Raw genomic sequence first — 26,233 nt, forward strand, 5'->3', positions numbered from 1 at the left:
TTGAGGAAATGCTATAATGAATATATTTTGTATGTTTTCAGAAACCCATTTTTAGCACCTTTTAAAGGGGTTTGTATTTGTTTGCAAAGATATTTAGTAAGAAAAGAATGCATTACCTAGGAAAATCACATACAATAGCAAGACTGGAAACAAAGAAAATTAACCCCTCCCATGCCATGTCCCTGTGGGTCACGCCTTATATGAAGATATTACCATTATTTCAATGGGCACTCAGGACTTGCAACGTATGTCCATAGGGTCATATGTGTGCCCTTTGTTGAATGTACGTTGTGTATCCCAAGGCACTGATGGGGTGGAATAAAATTGGGTCAGTCTAGGATTAACAAATGGAAATTAATTTTCCAACTGAATGACTTGCCTTAAACCCTCTATTTACTGAAATATTGTTTCTAAGTGGGTATTTCGAGTTTGATTTTGTGTGGAAAGTATTTCAAATATTTAACACTATATTCTATAAATGTAATGATAGCAAAGTCACTAGAAGACTTTGGAATCTTTCAAAGGGAATTGCAATAAGCATCTCAGTATTTGGAGGGTTTTCTTGAAGTATCTCAAACTATTAGAGTACATTACAGAATTGTAAACATTGATGCCAAATTATAGTTAGGTTTCTTTGATAAAGAGTATAATTATAATTACTCTGAATGGATTAAAATGGTCCTTCTGAATGGATTAAAAACACCTCAAGATTTACCTTCTCCAGGGATTGATAGCTCTAATGTAGGTTTCTTTTACTTTACAGTACCTATACCCAATAAAACACTGCCAAGTGGGCTTTGCAACCAGAGGGGGAAGGCAGCCACAAGGCACAGAATACAATGTGCAAGCACTGGGATTTCAATCAAAGTGCAGTTCTGCCCTTAAATACCATAAATACTTGTTCTAGAATAGAACTGTTTTACAAAAAGTAATTTTTAATACTTAAAGTTATTTTGAATTTTCAGGCATCAGTTAGTTGATGATGCTTTCAGTATAAAATAGCAAAATTACCTTGAAGCTCCAGCACATAGGTAGTCATACATGAAGTGACTATCACAACCATTTTCTGTATGCTTGATAATTGATGAACCTTTATCCAAAGAAGTGTGTGAATTTGAAGAAAAGCTTTTTCTTTGAATTAGAATTTTAGATGCAAATTTCATGTTGTATTTCTGGGTAACGTAATGATAGAAATCCTTCAGAATATCTGACTGTCTGAATTATGGAAGTATGTCAAGGAAACAATGTAGTGGTTATATCTATTCCTGACCATTTATTGTGATCATGGTTAGTGCTTGAGTACTACTGTTAAAGGGCTACATTTTAATTGCATATATTCTGTATTTTTCATACAATTTCTTTAAGTAAACACTAGCTGATTATCCATGTGAGGTTTATTTTTAATTTTAAACCAGATAGAAAATAATGCCAGAGAAAAATAATGCCGCTGGTTATTAATAACTAACAAATGGTTGAGGAAATTTTCTCATAATATTTTGAAACCTAAAGTTTTCATCCAATATCTAGCTCCAGTTGAATGAGTATTCTTACTACTAGTAGTACAATGATGGTCCTCAGCTTTGGGGATATTGCCATGCAAAAATCTTCACAGTATTCCTTGAAGAACCAGACCCCAAGTTAGGTCAGAGTTGTTTCCTTGCTGTTGTTGTTTCCTCGCTGTCATAACTCTGTGTCTGGCCCTTGGCTCCTTGCCTAAAACTCCAGGAGGAAGAGAACATAACTTCCCATATATGTAGGTTAGCACTAATTAATCTACTCAGAAAGGGGGAACTGAATATGAAATGACAGTGGATGAGTCTGTTTAGATGAGCAGGGATGTTCATTGTTTCAGTGACAGCTGTATTATCTTTAAGATAAAATAATCTGACTTCTAAATCCTTACTTTGATTGCCCAGGTAGACTTCCCCTTAAACGGGGTTGTGGTTGTCATATGCATCTTCGACACCACATAATGGTTTTGTTTTTGTTAATAAGTAAGGACATGCTAGTTTGTTTGATCTTCCTTGTTAGATACAGAATCAGGAAAGACACTTTTTTTGCTTTTTGTACTTGAAGGGCATTTGTTTAAAAGAAAAAATTAGATTTGCACATTTCTGGGTGGGTGAGTAGAAACAGGGTTGATTCTTTCAGCATTTATTACTCTTGAACTTAAATTCATCTTATTGGTGCAGTCTCCAAATCTATTCAAACACTTTTGGATGCCAGTACATGTGCTGTTTTCCTATTTATATACTTGTACTCTTGTTTTATTGTTTTGGCATGAGTGCCCATGTGTGCTATAGAGGCTTACTAATTCTTCTTGATGAAATACGGAAACCGTTGTAAAGGCTCCCAGAAAATAAGCAGATTTAGGGTAGTCCAGACTGGTACTTCAATGTGAGTGAATTCAGAGGTACAGTTTTGTTCAGTAGTTTTGTATATAGGGAAGTTGAAACAACTAAGAAAATACATGCATGCTTTCATTGAGTACAGATGGCAAAATACAGGTTTCAAAATTGGACATGACTTTTTTTCTTCATGATTTGAAGTCATTAAATAATTTCAACACAAGAAAATTATGACAATTAATTAATTCTGCACAGAATTTAGGTATAGTATCATAGAATTTACACTTAAATGCCGTTGTTAAATATAAAAGTACTTTGAAAAAAATCTGCTCTTCATGAGAATGAATTCTCTTGGGAACTATGGAAAGAACTGTTTTGTTTTAATGGCAGCACTCTGATTTTAGTCAGACTGAGATTTTGATGTTTCTTTCCCTCTGCTTTACTCATTTTCTGCCTTGCTGTCACACTGGATCCTTTTTATCCATTCAATCAGAAAGTCAAGAGCAGCCAGCCCCCAAATGTTTTAGATAATTTTTAGGCCTTGCACACCTGATTTGATGATGCTGAATTTGAAAGGATGGCAGTGATTACCACTGCTCTTCCTGACAAAAACTGTAGAAAGTATGTTTCCTATAAATGTTTTGGACATGAAGGAAACATGGTTTTAAGTATTTCACTTATTTAATAATGTATATCCAAAAGGTAAAAGTGTTTCCTGTATTGCAGATCAGCACACTATGACAAGCAAATGGAACATATCATTTGTAATTTTATGGTGCTTTGCAGATATTTGCCTATTGTGAATAGTTCATTCAGGCACTTAATGAGTTAATGCTCGTAAATATAGTCACCCTGATAGTAACTATTTGCTTGCTTAACGTTTCTTAACTTTTATGATTCTGTATTAATGAGAGAGACATATATTACATATTTAAATAATACTTTCAGTGGTGCCCACTACTGTTGTAATCAAAAAGCCTTTGTTAGCTGTGCAGTTACAGATACACCCTTCTTATTCAGGAAACTTATTCTTCCCTGGCCATTCCTTAAGTTGGCATGTAGTCAAGATTTCAGTAATTGGTGACATTTAAAAATGTATTACATGTATAAATATTGGTATGCATTTCAATATGCTCTTGATAACAAATCACACTTTAGTGAGAAGACTATGAAGAAACCTTGGTATATTCCCTGCTCTACACTTACCTATGGTATAAGTTTTACCAATATAGTAAATTATTTATTAGAGGAATTTTACACTTGAAGAGCTTGGTCTGTTTCCCCAAGGGGAATAAGTAATATTAATATAAATGCAAGGCTTGTATTACAGATGCACGCTAGGTAGTTTTGCCTCTTTTGATGGCATTGATTTGGATAGTAGTAAAATGTCCTCTGATGCAGAGGAGATGTTTGCGATCATCACCTCCTGTCTAATTCATATCAAAAATAATTTTAACAAAATCTAGATTTTTTTCTCTCAGAAGCTTTGCGAACAAATTGTTGACAATTTGTTTAAATACATGGTCAAGTGTATCTTCATGTTTGCATACAAATGTGTAACTTGCTTATATGTAAACTTTCACATGTTCAACTTTATAAGTTGGCCTAGAAAGATAAAGAAATTTAAAAGCACAAGTTACTATAATTTAGGCTTTTATTACCCTTATCTTTAATTCTTTCACTTTTTAATTTTCACTGAATTCTGAAATCAGGCTTGAGAATTTAATTTTCATTGAAAAATTTGAAATACTACCTTCTATGTAGAATAGTTACCAGTGTTAGAAAAACGGAAATAAATTCAAGGGTATTAATATGATACAGGCTATGTATTAAAAAAATGCACATTAGTTCTGCAGTGATTCATAGCAGCATTTCACTCCATGATTGACCTTTATGTATTTATTTAGGTCCAGCAATACTCTGAACTGCACTTGGTGTATTTTCTAATTTACCTGTTTAAAAATCAATTGACAGTGAGTACTTCAATAAGTATTTAAATACTACTCTGAATAAGTAAGCAGACACTCTAGGAAATTGAGCCTACCCTCATAAGATGACCAGATCTGTCTGCATCTCAGTTAGTTTGCACTGTTGGTCTTCATCTTCACAGTCTTGGTGGAAAACGATGGCAGTGGAGAGAAGTCTCTAGTCAGAACTTGTCCCATCTTTGGTTGGAAGGGTTTGCCACACAATTTCTACGGGGAGCCAACCTTACGTGCAGAGCTTGGCAGAGGTTCTGCTTGCTTGTGACCCAGGCTGCAGCTGCTCTATGTTACATCTGGCTGGATTTTTGACATATTTGCTGTCCTAATCTAGACATTTTGCAAACACTATGAAATCCAGGCATCCAAAGTCACCCTGCAGAATTACAAATGCAAATACTGCAACACTTGGTTTTTATGGTCAAAGCTAAATGAAAAAAACAATTTTCTTAAAAACTTGTTTCAAAATGGGCTTTTTGTAGGTTATTTACAAAATCTAACCATCAAATGTATCGATTTTTGTCACATTTAATGTTTAAACCACAATTTTGCTCATTTTAGGTATACAAATGTGCAAAAGTAAATGTTGCTACTTTATCATCATTTGTGCATTAGCTGTGCGTCCAGTGACTTACACCTGGTCTTGGTTGTAGATAGTTTTAGATTTTCCAAACCCACATGCATATCCCTATAAACATTGTGTAAATTTGGAGTTGAAAAACTGTGTGACTTCAGACTGAGATCTGAGGTAGGGCTACTTCTGGAGGAAAGTTTTTATATTGCTAGTGACTCAGTCCAGCACCTTATTCCAAACAAACCTCTTGGCAAAAGAGACCTCTGCACCATCTTCTTCGTTCCCCTTAAGGGAGGTACCCCAGGCTGGACTTTCATTTAGGTTTCACTACAATATGTCATATGAATAGATAGCTGTGGTCCATGCTTTAGCCACATTAGACCCTGAAAACTGGGACAGTGTAATCTGAAACAAAAAAAATAGAGAAAATGGGGTGCTTAAAGACTGGTAGTCAGAAAAGTGCAACGCTGCTTACTAAAGGTGCAACAATTACTACAGTAAGTTAAAGAGTATTTGCCTATGCATCTTTTGCCTTTCTCTGTGTTTTTCAGTTCTCTTTACATCCTTCTTTCTACCTTCTTTTGTCCCGTGGTGTTGACAATTTCTATGAAGAATCTGCTGATGTGTCTTACTGTGACAAAGGTGTCAAAATGCTACAATAGTAATTAGGTAGTTACTCTTAAATCCTAGACCTCAGATGTGTTCTAGATGAGTTAGAAGAGAGCATTCAAAATGTATTGGATAAAAAATAGTGTAAGATGGGTAATATAGCATTATTCAAAGATGTTGTAATAAGTTATTCAATTTAAGAATTTAAAATATGGAATTTTATTCTTTCCTGCCTTGGTTACACATTCAAAGGAATAGTTTTACCTCAATGCAGAAGTAGTTATGCCTCCAACCACCCGTATGTTAAGGTGAGAGAACACCCCTAAAAGTGGATAGCTACAGTATTCCTAAATTTGCCTTTCCTGGTTCAGATTATAATACATTGTCAGTGAATTTCATTTTTATTATTCCAAAATATATATTTTTTAAAAAGTGTTATTTTTCAACAGATCCATAAACTAAGTGTTGGTGTATGGTAAAATTAAAATACCACTGTTAGTTACACTGTGATTGTGATATTTTAATAATTACTTATTTCTAATTTGCCTCAGCAGTGCTGCAGAAGCAGCATGCTGTTATGTTTTAAAGGTGTTTTTAACTTGCCTATAAATGTTCTTTTCTAATTTGTGTCTTTAAATCTGATTAAACAGTAGTTTAAAAAAGTGAACTTGTTTTTCTGAATTCTTTGCTATTTTTAATGAGTGGTGAAGAACAAAATTATTTTGATGCAGTTTCTCCTTTTAGGTTGCTAAATATACATTGCATGCATTCACACTGTTATTTGGAATGTTCTAGTTCAAAATTGCTTTTAGTTTGTTTTCTAGAGCTTATGTACTAGTATATGTATATAATTATTTTTCAGAAGAGTTAGTGAACAGAATTTTGAGTCTAGCCTCTTGTTACTTGGGAAAGGTACTTAAGCAATTTAAACCCTCCATCTCAGAGCGTATTGCTACCTGATGAGCACTGCTTCTGAATATGACAACTGGGGTGTTTTTAGCCTGAGAAATGGAAACCTCATAACTGAGAAATCAAATTCAGTGCTTTGAAGAAGCTGTTGCTTTAATTGCTGGTTCCAAAGAAGCAGGGCTAAATGTGTACCATACGTGCATTTTATTTTTTTTTCACTCAGCTACCAGGACTCTGATAAGGCAGTTTCTGTTGGCTGGTGACAGTATGTCAAAGCTGGCTAAGACTCCTGGGCCTGCAGGTTTATATGGTGTGAGCTTAGATTGTTGGAACAAAGAAGAGATATTATGTGTCACTACTAAAGAAGAGCTGTTTCCATCACTTCCTGTCTCACACTGAATCATTTTCTCTCTTCTTTTGGTCTGGTATTAATTCCAATTCAGTACAAACTTTGTAAAGACAGTTTGGCTTTTTGAAGATATATTTATACAGATATCTTTCTGCCACGAGTCACACCATAGAGGGATATGGAATGCGCGCGTTCTCTTGAAAGGCCCTACTGGAGCAATGGTGTTTTTGAGCCTTGTGTGTTTAGAATTCTCTTTTAGCAAGCTGTATCACAGGACATGAAAATACTTGCCATTCCAACACAAAGGACTGCAGATGCAATCTTAGAAGCTCTGGTGAATGTTGTCCTTTTAACCAGAAGTTAGACTGCAAAGGAAATTGCTTTCTCAAATATGCATTCACAACAGAGTCATTCAGGAATATGAAGTGTCCTCATGAACTAAACATTGCTGCATTTAGTGAAAAACTCATTTGAAGATATTAAAATAAAACACAGCTTTCTGCTACCAAGGGTTGTAAATTGTTAAGTTGCTGCACAGAAAGAGTCATGATTAAGAGCATCCTGGAGCCAGCAGATATTTTCCTGTGCCTATAATTAACTTAGTTCCATCTGAGTAACTTTCTGATAACATGCAGGCTGTTTCAGTATAGAATACAGAAGTAGTTCTACGGGGAGATGTCTTCTTCTGTTTACCAGATGAGAGTTGGAGATCTGTCCAGAGTCTGGCAGTACATCTTACAGCTCTTCCTAAGGTGGTCATATATAGTAACAAAGGAGTTCTTTCTCCATGTGGGCTGCACATGATCTTTCCAAACAATAAACCACAATTGCACCATGTTTCACTGCCTATGTATATTAGTCACTGGTGGAAAAGTGTTGCTCCTAATCTAAGTATAGGGTAAAAGTTTGAAGAGCACAAGGATGTCAGGAGCTAGATCCATCTGCAGCAAAAGTGGGTGATACCAAAGGACCATACAGAAAACTGCTTTTTCTGCCTCCCTGTTCATGGTGTTTGTACAGTTCCTTTTTATGCAGGAGGGAAGGAACTACTGTTTATATCTGAAGTTCATAACTACATGCTGAGAACACAGCTAACATCTGATGGGTGGGAACACTATGATATGGGCATAAGAATTTCGGTGATGGGAGATTATGAAATGAGATACTAATATGCCTTTTTGTACAAAGTGTGAAAAAAGTATCTTTAAAGTGTTTCAAAATCTATAAACTTTAAGAAGGTAATACAGGCAGTCTTGTCAGACTGGTTTCTCTTAGGTACACAAGATTATAAGGGTGCCTGAAGCATCAGGACTACTCTTCCTTGGGTAGTGGCCCTTATGCCTATGTTCAGGTGGCACAGAGAGCCTGTTTTAGCCCCACATTAACTGCAGGGACTCATATTCCATTTGTTCACATTTCATTACTGCAAATAAGTGTAAAGAAGAACATGTTTTATCTACTTAATTTTCCCAGTTTTTCAGCTGAACCAATGTTTTGATGCAAGATTACGTGGATTTAGCTTTTGACTTTCACAGCTTATGCCTTTGCTTTATTTGCTTATTTATTTGCTTATTAACAATTTCAGAGCATGTAAGGAAACTGTATCTTTTATCAGGGTGTGAAGACTTTAAGGTCATTGGAAAATGCTTTAAAAAGTGAGTAAAGCCCTTACTGCATGGTTTCTGGTTTATAAGTACTTGAGGTACAGAGGAAGCCCTGTCAGATGTTTCCTTAAGAAGGAGACAGTTACGGCTCTTTACTGAGATTGAAGATCTCTGTGTTGTAAAGAATACTGTCAATGCTTTGACCCTTGAAACTCAGTAACCTTAGAAGTGAGCAGTACTGTGGGAATTATGCTCCTTCCCCTGGCTGTTTTGTTGCCATCTTTGATTTCGGCAAGGTTCTGTGATTTGGGGAGATGTTACTGCTGTAGTCATCAGAGATCATCTCTCATCCAGTTGTCCACATGAATTAAACACATCCATTATCATGGATTTAGAGTGTGCTGAATATGAAAATGACATTTTACAGTCATTGGGTGCATTTTATCATCACTGGAAGTTCTTGCACCATTGATGGAAGAACTGAAGAAAATGTTGGGAATGGCATCAGGTGGCTGTGGCCATGAACACCCTGGTCTGGGCTGAGAGGGGAATTTTCAAAATACCCATGAAGCTGCTTGGACATCTGGCCTGTGGGGGAGTCTGAGAGGAGCTGGTGTGTCTCAAGGTATGTAGTGGTATTGCAAAATATGCATTATGTCAAAATTATCTTCAATCAGGATGTACTTGATATTTGGTTTTTATATACTTTCAAGTCAAATCAGCAAGAAAGGAGACCTAATCAGTACAACAGATAGCAGCTAGCATCCCTTAGTCAGGACATCCTGGAGCTAACAAAATCTAAGGCTGCAGTAAATCAAGATGTTGATGTGTGTCTATGTCTATGTTACCACCTTGGCAAAAGATTCAAAGTCCATGTATCCTATAGTTGGTCTGTCTTCATTGCTATATTAAAAAGTACTCATAAAGGTCAAAAAGGCCCTGCCAGGTGATAACCCTTCCCCTGAGAATTCACAGAAGTCAGCTGGGGTTATGTAACTTGTATGAAAATTACAACCCAGCCATAAAGGAGGGTTGCACTTGGGAGGTTACTGACACAGCTTCTATGTATAAACCACAGAAACATACAATATTCTGGGTTGGAAGGCACCCATCAAGTCCAACTCCTGGCCATGCACAGGACAACCCCAAGAGTCACACCATGGGCTGGGAGCATTGTCAAAATGCTTCTTGAACTGTCAGCCTTAGTGCTGACAACTTCCCTGGAGAGCCTATTCCAGAGCCAACCACCCATCGGGTGAAGAACCTTCTTCTAACATTCAACCTCAGCCTCCCGACTCGGCTTCCTGCTGATCACTCAGGTCCTGTCCCTGATCACCACAGAAGAGATCAGGGTCTGCCTCTCCTCTTTCCCACACCAGGAAGTTACAATACCATGAGGCCTCTCCTCACTCTCCGGACTGAACAAAGCGTGGCCTCAGCCACTCCTCGTATTTCCCCGGCTCAAGGCCCTTCACAGTCTGCGTTACCCTCCTCTGGACGCCCTCTAACAGCTTTATGTCTTTTTTATATTATGGTGCCCAAAGCTCCCCCCAGGGTTCGACGTGAGGTCCCTTTCGGCGGCTCTGCTTTCCAGCCTCTCGTTCCCCAGTCTATCTGTACATCAGGCAGCAATTGTTCACTACCCTTTTCCCCAGCTTCTTTTCTATCAGAAAGCAGCCGCCGGGGGGGTGACTGCTCTTTCTTCGGGGCAGTGCCACCCTCTGATCTACCCAGAGCTGCCCTTCGGCTCAGCCAGGGCCCCTCTGCCCGCTCCGCGCCGGGCCAGCAACGCCTCGGGGCAGAGCCGGGGCCGGGCCCGCTGTTACCGCCGCCCGCGGCGATGGGCGCGGCCGGAGCCGGGCGGAGCCGCCCCCGCGCGTCACGGCCCGGGCGGGCGGAGTGCAGCGGCGGAAGATGGCGGGCGCTGCCGGGCCGAGCTGAGCGGGGCTCGGCGCCGCCGCCTCCCTTCGTGTCAGGCTCCGGCTGGGCCCGGGCAGCCGCCGCAGGGGCCGAGTGCGCCCGGCCGTGGGGTGAGTAGCGGCGGGAAGGCGGGGAGCACGGGCCGGCCGCGGAAGGGCAGGGGAAGGGCACGGGGCTGTGGGGGAGGCGGCGCTCCAGCTGACAAACAAAGGGCGCCGCGGGGCCGCTCCCGGCGGGGCCCTGGGGGACCGCTGGGCTCGGGCCGTTCGCGGGCACCGTGGCTCGGGGGCCTGGTCCTCTCACGCCGCGGGTCGGGAGCGGCGGCGCGCCCGGAGCTCTGCCCCGGCCATCCTGGGGCTCCGGTGGTGCCGTGTGCGGGGCGGGCCGGGCCCGGTGTGCGGTGTCGGGTCACCGCCCCGTCGGTGAAGCATCCCGCGGGCACGGCCGGGGGATGGGGGAGCCTCTTGTACCGTGTTTCTCTCTTGTTGACTCGGAAAGGTCGAAAAGGCTTCGACCCGTCAGGAAAGTTTTTTAGCGTCTGATTTACAAGGTAAAGAGTAACGGAACGGTTGAGGATGAGAGGGACCTCCGCATATCGTAGGGTCCTACCCTTCTCCTCGAGTAGGGACAACAAGCGTGGATCTCCCGGATCGGGCCCAGAGGGCTTTGGTATGTTTCCCGAGGACGGAGACTCTGCAACCTCTCTGGGCAACCTGTGCCCGTGCTGGGTCGCCCTCACAGTAACAAAGTGTTTTCTGATGTTCAGAGACTCCTTTGAATGCAGAGAAGGGCAGCGAAGCCGGTGAAGGGTCTGGAGCACAGGTCCTATGAGGAGCGGCCGAGGGAGTGCTGCGGGTGTTTAACCTGGAAGAGGAGGCTCGGGTGACCTTATCGCTCTATAACTACCTGAAAGGAGGTTGTAGCTAAGTGGGGGTCAGCCACTTCTCCCCATAACAAGCAATAGCACAAGAGAATGTAGCTTTAAGCTTTGCAGGGGACGTTTAGGTTGGATATTTGGAAGAATTTCTTCTCTGAAAAAGTGGTTAGGCATGGCAGTGGACTGCCCAAGGACCTGCTGGAGTCACTGACCCTGGAGGTGTTTAAGGAAAGACCACTTACTGTCATGGTCTGGTTGACATACTGGTGTTCAATCACAGGTTAGACTCAATGATCTCTCAGAGGTCTTTTTCAGTTTAATTGATTCTGTGTTTCCGTTTCTGTCCATTGCCTCAGGACATCACTGGAAGAGTAGAAATATGTCTTAAAGGTAGTGGGGCTTTGCCACTTCACACATATGCTTAAAAATTGGTTGGAAAAGTGATTTCCTCTCTCTAACTTTTGGTAAAGGATTAATGGTGGTATAATAAAGTAATATGTCTTTTGCTGGAAAAGTGTTTGAATCGTTGCCTGATTAATTACCTGACACTCCACCCCCCATCAAATAATAAAGAAATGAACAGAAAAACAGAAGATCTTTTCCTGAGATCAGAACATGTAAAAAAACCCTTTTTGTCTACTGGATAAGCATCTACTATTTGTTCTGCCACAGTGTTTATTTAAAATAAATTGATTATTGAGGAATTAGTATCTGCTTGAAATTCTTTGTGACCACAGCTTATGAAATGGTGCCACGTTAGTTTAAAGGTCTACATTACACCATTCGCTCTTACACCATTCACTCTTTTTAAGTGGAAACACTCAAAAAGTTAGGTTTTTATCATATAACTTGTGTCTGAGTAACTAACCCTTGGTTTTATGACACAGAGGAATGTGTTGGCCATATGAGACTGTAAGATGACATTGCAAACTTTGTTATGGATTTTTTGTACAGTTTTTGACAATTGATTTGTGTTGGTTGATATAATTTCAAGAAACTCCTTAATATTGGTAACAGTTTCTCTCTGCTTTGTTTTATCTGATGTATTTAAAACCTGTACAGTGATTTGTAGGTCTGAGTACCTTGTATTTTGTTTAAGAATTGAATTTTGTCTTAGAATTCGGATGTTCTTAGCAATATGTTGCTGTTCATTGAACATATTTAAATTTTGTATCGAATGTGGACGCATTTCTCTGATAAAGTATAAATCCTGTTATCAGGTACTTCACACTTGAACTGATTTTTTTAACCAGGTGTGGAACACAGGCATGTCTGATAGTTGCTATTATCTGACAACCAGCCCTGCATTTTAAATACAAATTTACATATTTACAGTCTTTTATCTGTAATTCCCAGACTCTTTTGTTTTATTAAAACTAACAAAAAATCCATCACTACAGTATTTGGGCTGTTGCCTTGAGTGCATAAGGTAGAAAAGAAGGACTTGTGTATTTCCAATTTCCCCTACTTCTTACTGTGTGCAGTTATGATGGTTACAATAGAGACCTCCTTTTGTGCAAAATTTTTTAGTGATATTTGTTTCAGGTTTCAAAAAAGAATGCCTGTGTGTCTAGCTGTAGTTCACTTTCTGTGTCTTTTGATATTTTAGAGTTACACAATTTCATTCTTTGTGATAAAGTAACAAAAAGTAAGGTAATTAAAAAATAATACTTCTCACCTGGATAACAGAAATGTGGTTAAGAGAAGTAGAATAAATGTTTCCAGAAAAATAGGGAAAAGTAGAAATGCAGCATAAGGTCATTAGTCACACTGGAATTTCAGACGCTGGGGAAAAAGTGTGGGTGTAGACTACTTATGGAAACTTAGATTTGTTATTTCTCTCTGAATACCAGAAATTAATATTTTTAGAGACTCATTTTAGCTGTTCTGAAAATTTATTCTTTAAACAGAATCCTGGTTGACTCAGTCAGTCCCAATAGAAAGAATATTTTAAAATATTTGCCACTTCATGTGATGCCTGACTTGTGTTCTCATCGTGTTTAGGAAGTATATCCATTTAGGAAGGGATTACAGTAAGGTGTCATAAAGGCTGGGTAATGCTTGTGTTAGTAAAATTCTGTGTGGTCTAAGTAGAGGTGATATTTCAGTATGTTTTTCATTTCTTTATGCCACCATAAAGCATAAAAACACACGGGAATACAAAACTGACTTATGTTAGTTTCTTATAATGTGTACAATTCTTATGTTTCACATTTTTAAATTCTAATTTGAAAAGATGGCATTTCCAGTTCTGAAAGGTGAAGTGCTGTGCGTTTACACATTTGAGTTGTATGTGCTCAGATTTCAGCAGCATAGTAATTACTTCCTTTTATAGGTAGCTGGAAGATCTGTCACAGTGTTACACATTGGGAAGGTGGCTTCTGTGTCCAGAAAAGGAAGCAGGCATTAAAAAGTAGGCAACAGTTCTTCCTTTGTATGATGAAAAGTATGAATTTAATGTCTTTGCTATCTTGACTTTCTTCTTTTGTTTTCAATAGGTATTCTCAACAATGCTAGAGTAGATGACCAATTTTGATATTTATTCATAAAAGATCACTGCACAATAAAAAACATGCAGAAGATCTTTGTAAAAATTATGATAGTTGGAAAGTTTAGTGAGTAATAATATTTCTTATATAGTTAGATAAGAAATTCTGAGAATACATTAAATACCTGCAAATTTGAGTTATCAGGACCTCTGCTTTTAATTCTGATGCTGTTTAGAGAAACTGTCCTGTTGAGAGAAACTATTTTTTTTGAAATTCACAAATTTTTGCAGTCTTTCCAAACCAGTGATAATATTTGTCTGCTTCAGCTCAGGATGCAAGAGCCTTACAAAAACACGTTAATCCCTGTGCAAACATTGCCTTCACCTGAGCATTTGTGCACTTTATATGTTTTCATAATTCTTGGTGTGTTGTTAGTTTTGTAAAATATCAGGCTTTGCTGCCCAAGGGCAGTGTGAGATTTCCAAGCTTGAAAGTTTGGATTGGGAATGAAGAGCAGGTTTTTGTACTGGAAATTAACTCACTTAGGTGGAAGTAAAAAATAACAACATTAATCCTTATTGGAAGGGGAATTGGTTTCCAAATAGAATCCTGGTCTTAATTAAAATTTTTGTTATAGGTTGTGAAAATACTTCTGCTGTGTCAAAGAAAGTAAATATGTTAATTGAGCAATCAAGGACCATTTATGTATAGGATGTTCTTGAATGATACTGGTTTTGCACTGTAATTATGAAATTTGGCAGGGATTAAGATCGCATCCTTCAGTTTGGTCAAGGGTAGGCCTTAAGAGTTTTCTTTTTATTCCAGGGTTGTTTGAAAACTGTATGAATATATATTTCAAGAGCTTTTTTTGTTAGAGGGACCAGAGTAGAATTACTTCTCTAGCCAGAGACTGTTCCTCAGTCTTGCTTCAGTTTTTTGATTACTTAAAAAAAAATAAATCTGAAGCTTTGAAAGAAATCACACTTTAGGGACCTGCACCTGTATGGACTTTGAGTACAGTGCCTCTTTTTCATAACATAGTAACATAGATTTTGTTCAATAAAAAGGTGGTCTGTGGCTGTATTCAGCTGTCTTTGAGTTGCTGTCATTATGGACAGACACACTGAGGCTTATTTCAAGCATGTTCTTTGTTCTTGGTAGGGAAGAAATAAAGCAAAGTTTCAAAAAAATCTTAATACCACCATTTTTTAATTCTTCTTTGTTTTTGGAGTGGTGGGGAGATTTTTGTTTGTTTGGTGGTTGTTGTTGTCTCTAAACCATGCTTTCCTAAAGCTCTCCAGTGATGTTAATCTTTTGGATGCTCTAAGAAGTTTGCCTGAAAAAGGGCAAATAAAAGCATGATGATATAAAATGCATAATTAGAGTATGTGATTTTGTGATTCTTGTTTTTATAAAATAGACTGCTGTTAATTCTAAGAAGGGGATATTATGTGACAGTGAATAGGGGACAAGAAATATTAATATTCTTTGAGGTGTTTCACCAGTACAAATCTTTTATCATTTTATAGAAGTAATATTAACATGGAGTTTATGAACACATCTCTACATGTGTTCATTGGCATCAGGTGTTTTGCTGTTAGTCAGAGGTTTCAGCTGTCTCTAAGGATTAAGCTCTGCATGAAGGCAGAAGCTGCACTGTTGCCAGCTGGGATTTCTGAAGCAGGATGCTTATCTACAGTGCAGCAGGGCTGCCTCTGCCTTTTGGAAATATGCCCATAGGGAACATCAAGGGAAGAATCTTACTTTGAGAAAAAAGCAGTGCTGTATACTTTCTTTTCACACTAGCTAAGAATTAAGTGGTGAAATTTTAATAGCAACTGCAGAGTATAAATCATTTGCTGAGACATTTTCAGTCATGTGTTGGGGATGTTCTTAATCCAGTTTTCAATTTAGTATTTGGTATGGAAAATAACATGGGGATTGAAGGTACAGTTACAGGAGAGAAGCTAGGAGATAGCACAGGAAGAGCAGAAAATGACTGTGGTGGCAGTGGAGCTAGCACAAATCACATTTCATGGATTTCTGTTGTCATATGTAAAAAGTAATGGGAGGAATACAGGTGTATGTGAATATCTAGGGTAATTTTAAGTGCCTGAGTATATGTGAGATGCCTGTGTATGGCTGTAAGATGCTGCTGTAGGGGAGGTGGGCTGCTCTGGACTGGCAGCTGGATGTTAGGCAAGATGCTAATTTTCCTGGTATTTTTTTTTGTCTGAAGCGGCAGTAGGCGCCATTGTGTCCACACTGAGTCAGTAAAATTGCCGTTTCTTTTCAAATCTTTCATATTTTGTGTGGTTTAGTGGGTTTTTTGTTCTTAAGTTTGCAACCTCTCAATTGACTCTTCCTCCTACTGAAATAAATGGAGACAAATATATACCACCACTGTTGTGCTGCTCACCCCCTTTGATGGTAATTTAACTGTACAGTAAATGTGACAGACATTTTGTGTTCTTCGTTTATTTATTTATAGCTTTCTTTTGGGACAGACTGGCTGCTTGAGCAGTGCCTAGGAAAACTGCTGCTGGACTTAACGTGTCAAATCTAGATTTTTTTTTTTACTGGTTTTAGGTGTGAGTTTTAACAATGTTTGTAGTTTCTTTTGTCACTAGATATTCTTGTGCACCTGAATTTCATTTGCACATACCCAAAGCTGCTGTCATCTTAACTGAGGTGTTAACTGGCCTTATTTTGAAAAAGGCATTTCTGTATGTGAGACATCTGATGGCTGCAGTGCTCAGGTGAGCTCAGGTAGTATCTGACATATCCTGACAACTGTATGTATGACTATACATACTTATTTGGTAGAGGAGAAAAGATGGTGTAACAGACTTTGTAAGCAATTTAACATGGAGCTGGATTATTTGCTTTAAATCTCCAAATCTAAACTAACTTCTCTGTGCTAGGCACAGTGAAGTTCTTGCTGGCTTCCTCTCATCTCTTTTGTTCCAATTCAGTTGGAAGCACAGAAAAATTCATTGTCTGCTTTGATTTGAGAATAAAAGTAAGAATATTTGCCTGGGAAAGCCACTAGTCTTTGGCTTCTCCCTGAGAAAGAACAGCCTAAGCAAGTAGGCTTTAGCTAACAGTAAACTGAAGGTTTTCCTCTGCTGTTACAAGGAAAAGCCAGAGAGTATGATCATGTCAGCCTCTGGTGAGGAGAAAGGTGTGAAGGGGTGCTGGAGTCTTGTATTTACCCCCATGACCAATTCTGCATCCAGTGAAACTTAATTTAGGTGTTGTGGGTGATTCAGCTTCTGTTGCCATATGTATGTAAATTGGGCACAGTACTACTGATGCTCAGAACTTAATGAACACAGCTTTTTAGGAAGCCTGAAATGGTTCTTAGTGGTCTGCCTTAAGAAAGAAAAACCTTTGCTTTCTTGCGTATTAGAGGTTAAAAACATAATCAGTTAACAGAAGCCATGTTATGTTTGACTAGCAAGTTAACAACATGCCATCACGTGCAGGCATGGCTACATAAAGTCGTTGATAACTGATTTAGTAAGTCATGTTTCTCAGAGTTCCATATGGCTGCAGTTTAGGTAGAATGACAGTATTTTGGAATGCTGATTAGTCTCAATGCTCTGCTTATACACATAAAAGATAAGGGTTATATTGTAAGTAATTAGTATATATAAAGTGTGTAACATATACTGATGTTCCTATAATGCTGTATATACGTATATGCATTCCATTCAAAATATGTATTTAGACAACACAGAATAATTTCTGCAATTTTCTAAGAACTAGAGAGAGTTAAGACTCTTCATGGAAATGTAGTGCCTTTTAATGCACATCTTCAAAGTGTTTTGTTGAGGAGAAGGGCATGTGTTTGTACCCAGCCAATAACATATTAGCATATACAATTCATGCTTTCTAATGTTAAATGTCATAGCTGTTACTTACGCTTTGCTGTTTCTTTTTCTTTCCCAAAATACAGGTAAGCTTTGTTATCTAGAAGCATTTTAAATAGTGTGTGAAGATGGCGAGTCTGATGAGTCAGAGTCTGTTGACCTACGTAGAAGAAGGAAATGTTCCTGCTCTGAAGGCACTTCTTGAGAAATGCAGGGATGTTGATGAGAGAAATGAGGTAAGATGGTTTTTGAAAAGGTCAGTTTCACACTGCAGCTTATTAGTTACAGAATGAATAATTAGTGAGATCACACTGGTTATTTAATATACAATTTTCACTTTTGTTTTTAAGTGATTGCTTGCATTTGCATAACCTGAACACTGTGTGTTCAGTCTCTGACAGCACGTCAAACATCTTTCATAGTATTTGCTTTCTAGAGTATGCTTCTTAGCTGGAAAGTGCCCCTCTATCCTTACATTGTGAATGGAGTTTATACCTGTATTTCTTTGGCTAAGATTTGTTTCTTAGTTCACAGATCCAGATACATATGCCCTGTTCATTTTGTGGTGAAACCTGGTATGATGATAACCCTTGCCTCACATCCTAGTTTTCAGTCAAGAGATTCTTTGTTAATACAATCCAAATATGAGCATATATTGCAACTTGCATGAGCATATGCTTATCTAGATGAAAAAATATGTATGCCAGAGGAAAGTCTAGAGTTTACTAGGGGTACACAAAAGTCTTGATACACAGTAGGGAATTTGTATGGAAATTATTCAGAATCTGTTATTTTGACCAATTTTTCAAATCTGCATAAGATAGAAGGAATATATGTTTGGAGAGAAGTCCGATGGCACATATTACTCAAACCCAAAAAGCACCATGCAAATGTGAAAACAATGTACAGAATTTAGCTTTACTGTCGTCATTAGATCTGGTTTCAATTAAGACAGTTTTCTTTCATTGTTGGCACATCCATTCCATGCTGTGTATGCACATATGCTGAGGTATTTCAGATGGGAGAATTTTTGAGTTTCAGAGCATACACATGTACCTCACCACCTGGCATATAGCATATCTGAGAAGGGAAATGTCTGTTCCCTCTGCTGGCAATTCCTTTCAACAACATGGCTGAAATCAGACAGATCGTGTTGATTTTATGAAGTGCCACTGCCTTCACCTTCTTTTCTAAATGTTTCTTATTGGTGGGACTGAATGTAATCCTGGGTTTCATTAACTGCCTTTTTTGCAGAGATCATTTCCCTGATACCTATTGTTTTCATTCTTCTTATCTGTTGCATTGGGGAAGGTAATTTCTGCAGTTGTGTGGTTTGCATCAGTTTCCCCCCCTTGTGGGGATGGTCTATATATATAATGGTAGGAGTTTTGTTTAAATGATAGCTCTTCCTTGGAATTCAGTGGCTTTGAGTGCAGTTCAGTTTCCAGTTCTGGACCTGCCAAGACATCTTTTCTTCTTGGGTAGAAAGAAAATACCCGAAGAAGAGTGCAGTTGGAGTTCTAAAAGGATTGATGGTGAACCAAGGTTTGTTAATGCCAGGACCTCCCAGACTGCAGTGACTTGTCCAATAGTTACCAACCCTTTATTCCAACCCTTTTCATCTTTACTATGGTCAGTTCCCAGAAAAGCTGGGATGTCCCAGTCAGTTTGTGTATGGATGGATTTATTGCATTAACACCATCAGTTTCAGTTAAGTAGGGCAAGTCTCAGTCTCTGCTTCTTCTCTGCACATCCTTCTGCTTGTGTGATTTTTTCTCTCTCATACCAGACTCATGAATTAGCAGCTAATGATAGATGCTTGCTTTGTGTAATACACTTTGATCCTAACAGCCTCCACTTTCCCTTGATGTGCCTTTCTTTCTGCTCTTGGTACTGAAGGAGCTTCTGCATGTTCAATTCTGAATCTTCTGTTCTCTCACACACTGCGAGAGCTCTAACCTGTAAGGTGAAACCACTAATTGATTTCCCTAAAAAGATACAGGTGTGCTCCTTTATAATTTAGTTATTCCAATACTTAGACTGAGCTATGATGTACAGATAGAAAGTGCTTGCTTGTGTGAGAAATATGAGCATTTAGTTGTGGAGTGTCTAGACTCTTGGGCAACTTCTGAGAATTAATCTGGAGGTCATAGACATAGTAATTATCTTTTGTTTCTGTGTTACTGAAATCTTCATGATGGTTGCTAAAATATTATAACATTATACTTATATTTGAGAGTCTTCTAACAAAAAGGGAAGGATGTTTTCAGTACCCTGGTAGAAAATTTTACATCTGTCTCAGAAAACCAAAGCCAGTATGAAGCTGTATGACACCTCTTACAGGAGGGAGTAATTTTACCATCCACAGCCTCTTCTTGCCCAGATGTACTTTTATTTGGAATCTGTTATCCTTTTGTGTTGTCTACTCGTGGAAGACAATTAGAGTGATAACAATAGTAACTGTTCAGATGGAGGTGAGTAGAATGGTCATGCTAAAATTGGGGGGTTTGTGTGTTTTGCTAAAGCACTGCTTGGAAGGGATCCTTGGAGATTTAGTCCTGTGTTCTGAGGTGGGTTGGTTGGAGGCAGCTGGAATTGCCTATGTCTGGTGCAGAGCAGTCCCAGCCTCTCTTCACAAAGATTCAGTGCAGTTCCCTCTGGACATCCCAACCAGACACCTGTACTCAGTACAGTGAGGTTCCTGTCTGCCCAGCCTGTCAGTGTCCTTTGGATAGATGGACAAGCAGCTGGTGCATCAGCCTCTCCTCCCAGCTTTGTCCAGGCTGCAAAGGTGCTGCAGGTGCACTCTGTGCCATTGCCCCAGTCCTTCATGAAAGGGTTAGATAGGATCCCAGTATTGATTCCCTGCACTAGTGACTGGCCTTCAGCTGGACTTTGTACTGCTGATTCCAATGCTCTGAGCCCAGCACTGCAGCCAGTTTCAGTCCACCTCATTGTCCATTTGTCTAGCTTGTACTTCATTAGTGTCCCTGGATGTTGTGGGAGACAGTGTTGAAATCCTTGCTAGATATGGCATAAACAGTGTCTCAGCTCTGCATCCACTGACCAGAGATGTTATCACAGAAGGCAGAGTGGTCAGTCAGAATTTCTGAAATCACTTGGCAGGTGTATTCTCAACTTACTAACTTGCATATCTTAAAGAGCAAAAGTTATTACTGTTTTCTCCTCCAAAGAGAGCTGTTATTTTCTAAGAGGTAGATTTTTATTTTCTCTTGATTTTTTTAGCATTTTTTTTTTTATCACCAGACCTAAAACTTCTTCGTGTTGATACAAAATATACTTTAGGATCTAAAAGCAGTGGTGTCCATTTGAATGTGTACAGCTATAACAACATAAACTTACATGAGAGCATAATTTTTCATTGTGGAAAATTACCTTATAGATGTAATTACATAAGGAACAGCTGATGGAGCAGAAAACATTTTTGAAATGCATTTCTGTGATTCTGTGTGTGTAAAGAGCAGAAAGAGTCATTGAGTATCTTTATTAATCGTATTGTTAATAGTTTCAGTTATGAAGATTAGTGATATTACTGTATTGTGATTCTGCATTGATTTTTATTCTTTCCAGGGAAATTGCTGGTATATAGCTCCTAACATGTAGCTTTTGTATTATTTAAAGACTAGATAATTTGAGTTCTCTGTATGGTGGAGAGAAAAAACAGAAGTGAGGTCAGGAAAAATGATCTTAATTTTTTAAACTTGTAATTAATAAATTTAGTGTAAAATTTAGCAAGTTTTACTTTTCAGCATCCAGACCAATTGTATCTCAGGAATTTGCTGACACATAAGTAGGCTGATGGAAAGGTGACAGATTCTAACTGAATTATAAAATACTTCTGAAGGCAAATAAACCATCTTTTCTATTTTTCATCTTCTCTGAGATGAGACTGTCTGCTAAGAACCCATGTTGCAGAGGACAGGAGTGATGTCTGTATTTCCCATGAGATAAAAGTGGGGTATATAACCTGAAAGGCTTTAGCAACTGCTCCTCTGAATCAAGTGTGCATGTTTTAATGGCCATTGTGGTTCCAAGGGTAGATATATTTCTTTACTAATTTTTAACAATGTGACTGAGTTACTCTGAGGTGTAAAGATGCAACATGTATTGGAGATGTCTTCAGTGAGCAAATATTTCAGAAAGGTAGATATTTAATGATGTAACTTTTTTTCTTTAATAGCCCTTTTTAATGTCTGAAATTTTTTTTTTGTGTTTATTTTTTAAGCTCCTATGGGACATGGTTTAATACCATATTCTCCATTTCTATTCCAAGTATGCTGTGTGGTTTCAGCACCAGTCCTTCTTAGGACTTCTCAGTGGCAATTAAAAATGGAAACACTGTTGCTCTGTACCTTCTGGTTTTTTGTTGTGTGGGTATATGCATCATTTTCATCGCTTCCCAGTGCATCTATTTTCCTGTCACTTCCATTTCAGAATGGCCAGACTCCACTTATGTTGGCTGCTGAGCAAGGCAATTTAGAAATTGTCCAGGAGCTTCTCAAGAAGGGAGCTAATTGCAACTTGGAAGATGCAGTAAGTATTAGTGCTTTATGTTATGGCACCTAACAGTGGAGGAACAAGGAATTTCAAGGGACGGGCAAAGAAAGGGAACTTAGGTTAGTGTTGAGCTCAGGAGGGAAAAAGCAGGTGGAAAATGATGACATATAAGAGAAGTTTTATATCAAATTGCTTAGCTTTTGTATTTCTCTGAGCTCTCATGAAGAGTAGGGATAGTCCTCACGTGTTTAAAACATCATGATCTCTGCTGAATTTGCTGGTGTTTCTTCTGGGAAATTAGAATACAGAATTACAGCATCAAAGATGAGGTCCAAGTGATTTTGCTCATCTCAGTGTTGTTGTGGTATGTCAGTGGGTTGAATTTTTGTTCATTTGTTTGGGATTTTTTTTATTTGGTTTTGGTGTTTTTCCAGTAAATACCTAGAGAGAGTTTAGGTTAAAGAATTATTTCAGATGAATGCCAGAACAGTGGCAGAGAGGGGTTTCAAATTTACGAATTGTCTCCATGCCTCAGCAAAAGAGGTTGACTCCAGATGAAAGATACCCAAAAAGGGTAAATAGAATAGAAATATTGTTAGAAAGCTTTGAAAGGTCCGTATATTCCAGTGAAGAGTGATAAACGGGAAAAGGATTTCACTTGTTTTTTTCGCTTCTGCATTTAGCTTAAGTGTAGCAGTATGGACATCCAGGAAAGGTGGTCTGTGGAATCTGTCACCTAAAAACTCCAGAATAACCAAAACCTACCAACCAATCTAGTCTGTATTGTTTTGAGACATTTTATTACAATTGCTATAAATGCCACAATTTTTATATTCCTAGGAAGGACAGCTATCTTATAAACTGTTGCTCTATTTTATAAGTGTGTAGCATATAAAAAGATCAATCCACACCCAGATGAGCTTTGAGCAGTGGGGGGGAAATAAGCATTACACAAAGGGAAATGTATCTTCCTGAAGTGATCAGAAAGCTGGTCCAGATTACCCTGCATATCAGTCCCTTGAGTGCTGTCACAGACTGGATGTGGAGACCCACTGCCACTGTTTTCTGTCATCTTGGTCAGCACATCATTCCCTCTCAGCAGTTTTGAATGTCTTGACCTCATTTTCTAATCCTTTGTAGGTGCTGCTTCCCCCATATATTTATTAAGATAACATGCAGTGAACTGGGAAGTAGAAGGGGCTAAATATTGGGTAGGAGAGCACATAATTTGAGGGGAGATTTGGAGTAGTTGTTCTGTATTTCCATGTTCACTGGCACAGTGTGAGTTTATTAGTACTAATTAGTACTTACTAGTTTATTAGTACTTTTTTTTTTAAATGACAGCTATTTTAAGGGCTTCTGTATTTCCTGTTGAGGATTAAATATTTGCAAAACAAGGTCACTTGTATCGAAATATTGAATATTACTTTATAATTTTTTTCCTTTTTTTCTAGGACAACTGGACTGCTCTTATTTCAGCAGCTAAAGAAGGACATGCAGCTATTGTAGCAGAGCTACTCAATTATAATGTCAGTTTGGAGCATCGGGATTTGGTATGTTGTCTTAGTGTAAAAATAAAATAGAAAAACAATTTTGTGAGTTGGAGATTTTCAATTCCATAAAACTAAGGAAAGATCTTTCATTTTTACATTATGCACCCAGTGCTGCTGAAATGAAGAAGAATATATAATTAAATATTGCTTTTTGCACCCCTAAAATGATTGCTGTAGTGTTAATAATGGCAACTGGTTTACTAGAGCTGCTTTTGCCCCCTAAATTTGCTTTGGAAAAAAGCTAAACTCTAGAACAGTTTGATTTTTGGGTGTGTTTTATGTGGGTGAGAGCTTTTTTTGTTGGAGGTTTTTTTGGGTGGTAGTGGCTTTTTTTTCCCAAGTATTCTGGTAAAATAAACGTTGTCTTTCCTAGAAGATACTTGTCTGTATTTACTTTTACTCTGGGCACTTGTGATTATTTGTACAGCAGTCCTTGTTTTCAGTCTCCTAACACATGCTTTCATTCATCTTTCCAAATTTTTATATGGAAAAGTGGATGCTACAGTCCAGCCTATTTAAAGAGTTACAAAAGCTGCTGACATGAGGCTGAGGTTAGATGCCCTGAAGAGCTATAAACTGTCTCAATTTACTGAAGATGGAATTAGGTATCTGCAAGGACTAATTTTGTTCTGCTTAAGTTAAAATGTGGAAAACCACCAGGGGTAAAGTTCAAGTGGTTCCTTTAATTGAAGTTGCACTCTGTCTGAGTGCATCTTCACTCAGACAAAGCTGAAGCATCTTAACTAAGCAAGATTTTTTGTTTGACATTAAACACATTCACATGACCAAGTGCTTGATTTCTACACCTCTGCCAGGCAGAGGGATCTTTCACATCTCCAAAAGTGTATTATAAAGAAATAAATAAAAATTGTGCTTACAATTATTGGAGGCATACTGTTATTTTAAAATGAAATTTGTTTAACTGACCTGTCAAATGCCTTAGGCAGTGAAACCTTGTTGTCTCCTAGCTTACAAACTTCAATGAATGCACCAGTGTAATTTTAAATTTTTTGTTCTTATTACTCTCTACTACAGAAATCAAAAGTAAACTTTCCATGTTAATTGATTTGGAGTCTAGATTTTGTTTTAAGATAGTAGTGTGTTTCTTGGTTTGTTTTTTTCTAAATCCAGTGGTTGAGTTTGTATGCATTTGAAATCTGAATTCAGTGTTCAGCAACATTAAGGACGTGCTGTTTTCCCAAGTTTTGCATATAACAGGAAATTAGTACTTCCATATAGGAGCTTACAATTTATTCTAAATAAATACGGTATATAAATGTCTGGTCAGTCGTCACTGTATTTTGAATTTGCAGAATAATCTTAGGACAAATGCAAAATGAAATAAAAGTCATTAGTTATATTTCTTAAGTATTTTTCAGTTTTTACATTTCTTTGAATTGTGTTTGCCAGGGAGGATGGACTGCCCTGATGTGGGCATCATACAAAGGTCGTACCGAAGTGGCTAAATTACTGCTTGAGAAAGGAGCAAATCCAAACATCACAGGCATGGTAAGTTTTAGTCTTAAAACATCATCTCCTCCCAAGTGTTTGAAGTCCTGAACTGTACACTCATTTTACTATCTTGATTAAATATTTTGCATTTTTTGAAATACTGCATTAATCACTGTACTTTATAAAGGGCTTGCTTTAATAATCTGTGTAATTGCCACTGGCTTTTTAAATAATTTTGAATTTTTAAAAATTGAAGCAAATGGGTGTATAGCTCATACTAAGATTCAAATTATCAGGAGAGGAAATAATAGAAAAGATAAGTAGTGTATCTAATGTTGCTTGTATAACAACTCATTTTTATGCATTTGTAGAAGTTAATGGAGTAACTAATATGTGCAATTTAGAAACCATAATTTGCTTTAATTGTTTCATAATAGTTTAGATTATATGAACATATACCATTCATGTTGGAGAATACAAAAACCCTAAGATTTTGAGATTTAGTTCATTTGTAAGCGTTTTCTAAAAAGTGTAGGCACTGAACAATTTGTTTATACTGTCAGTTCTCTGCTGTTTGAGGCAATGAACAATGAAGGGAGAGCCCCAGTGGCCAGAATAACCTTTGTGATGGGTGATTTTCTGTGGTTTGCATATGCAGTGTCTGTGTGCATGGCATAGCACAACTCCTCTGCATTCCTGGTTGCTTAGGGTTTTTACGTAGCTGTCTGTTGCTTCCTTTCTACCTTGCAAATGCTACTATTAAGACAAGGATGTGAATTTACAAACCTTATTTAAAGAGTTTTAAATCAAAACTGATTCAAAACAGTGGACATCTTCTTAGATATCATCTAGGTAATGTATTAGATAACAATTATTGATAATGTAGTTGGATTTATTTCTGTATATTCATTCTTCTGTGGGTTTAACTTCTCTTGAGACTTGTTTTGCTATTGTAAAATAATTAAAATACATAAGACTATAATTATTTTTTTTTTTTAATTCTAAGCAATACAGTGTTTATCCAATTATTTGGGCAGCAGGACGTGGCCACTCAGATATAGTCCATCTCTTACTGCAGCATGGAGCTAAAGTGAACTGCTCTGACAAAGTAAGTTATACCTATATAACATTTAATTTCTGTAAAATTTGATAAATTTCTTGTAAAAGGAGATCT

The 26,233-nt window shown here is 38.0% G+C and overlaps 1 protein-coding gene across 5 annotated transcripts in view; it reads left to right on the forward strand.

Moving 5' to 3' along the window:
* Nucleotides 1-17,664: 17,664 nt before the first annotated feature.
* KIDINS220 (kinase D interacting substrate 220) overlaps nucleotides 17,665-26,233 on the forward strand; it is a 67,604-nt gene continuing 59,035 nt past the window's right edge. For 4 of the 5 annotated variants that reach the window (XM_062489709.1, XM_062489705.1, XM_062489706.1 and 1 more), the window contains exons 1-5: nucleotides 17,665-17,772; nucleotides 21,992-22,090; nucleotides 23,509-23,607; nucleotides 25,018-25,116; nucleotides 26,066-26,167. In XM_062489709.1, coding sequence (XP_062345693.1) covers nucleotides 17,665-17,772; nucleotides 21,992-22,090; nucleotides 23,509-23,607; nucleotides 25,018-25,116; nucleotides 26,066-26,167 — 507 coding nt within the window. Of the gene's footprint in view, nucleotides 17,773-21,359; nucleotides 22,091-23,508; nucleotides 23,608-25,017; nucleotides 25,117-26,065; nucleotides 26,168-26,233 lie in introns of those variants that run through there. The other variant, XM_062489708.1, reaches the window with a different exon arrangement.

Source organism: Cinclus cinclus, chromosome 3 (assembly GCF_963662255.1).
Source record: "Cinclus cinclus chromosome 3, bCinCin1.1, whole genome shotgun sequence".
NCBI classification, from domain to species: Eukaryota; Metazoa; Chordata; class Aves; order Passeriformes; family Cinclidae; genus Cinclus; species Cinclus cinclus.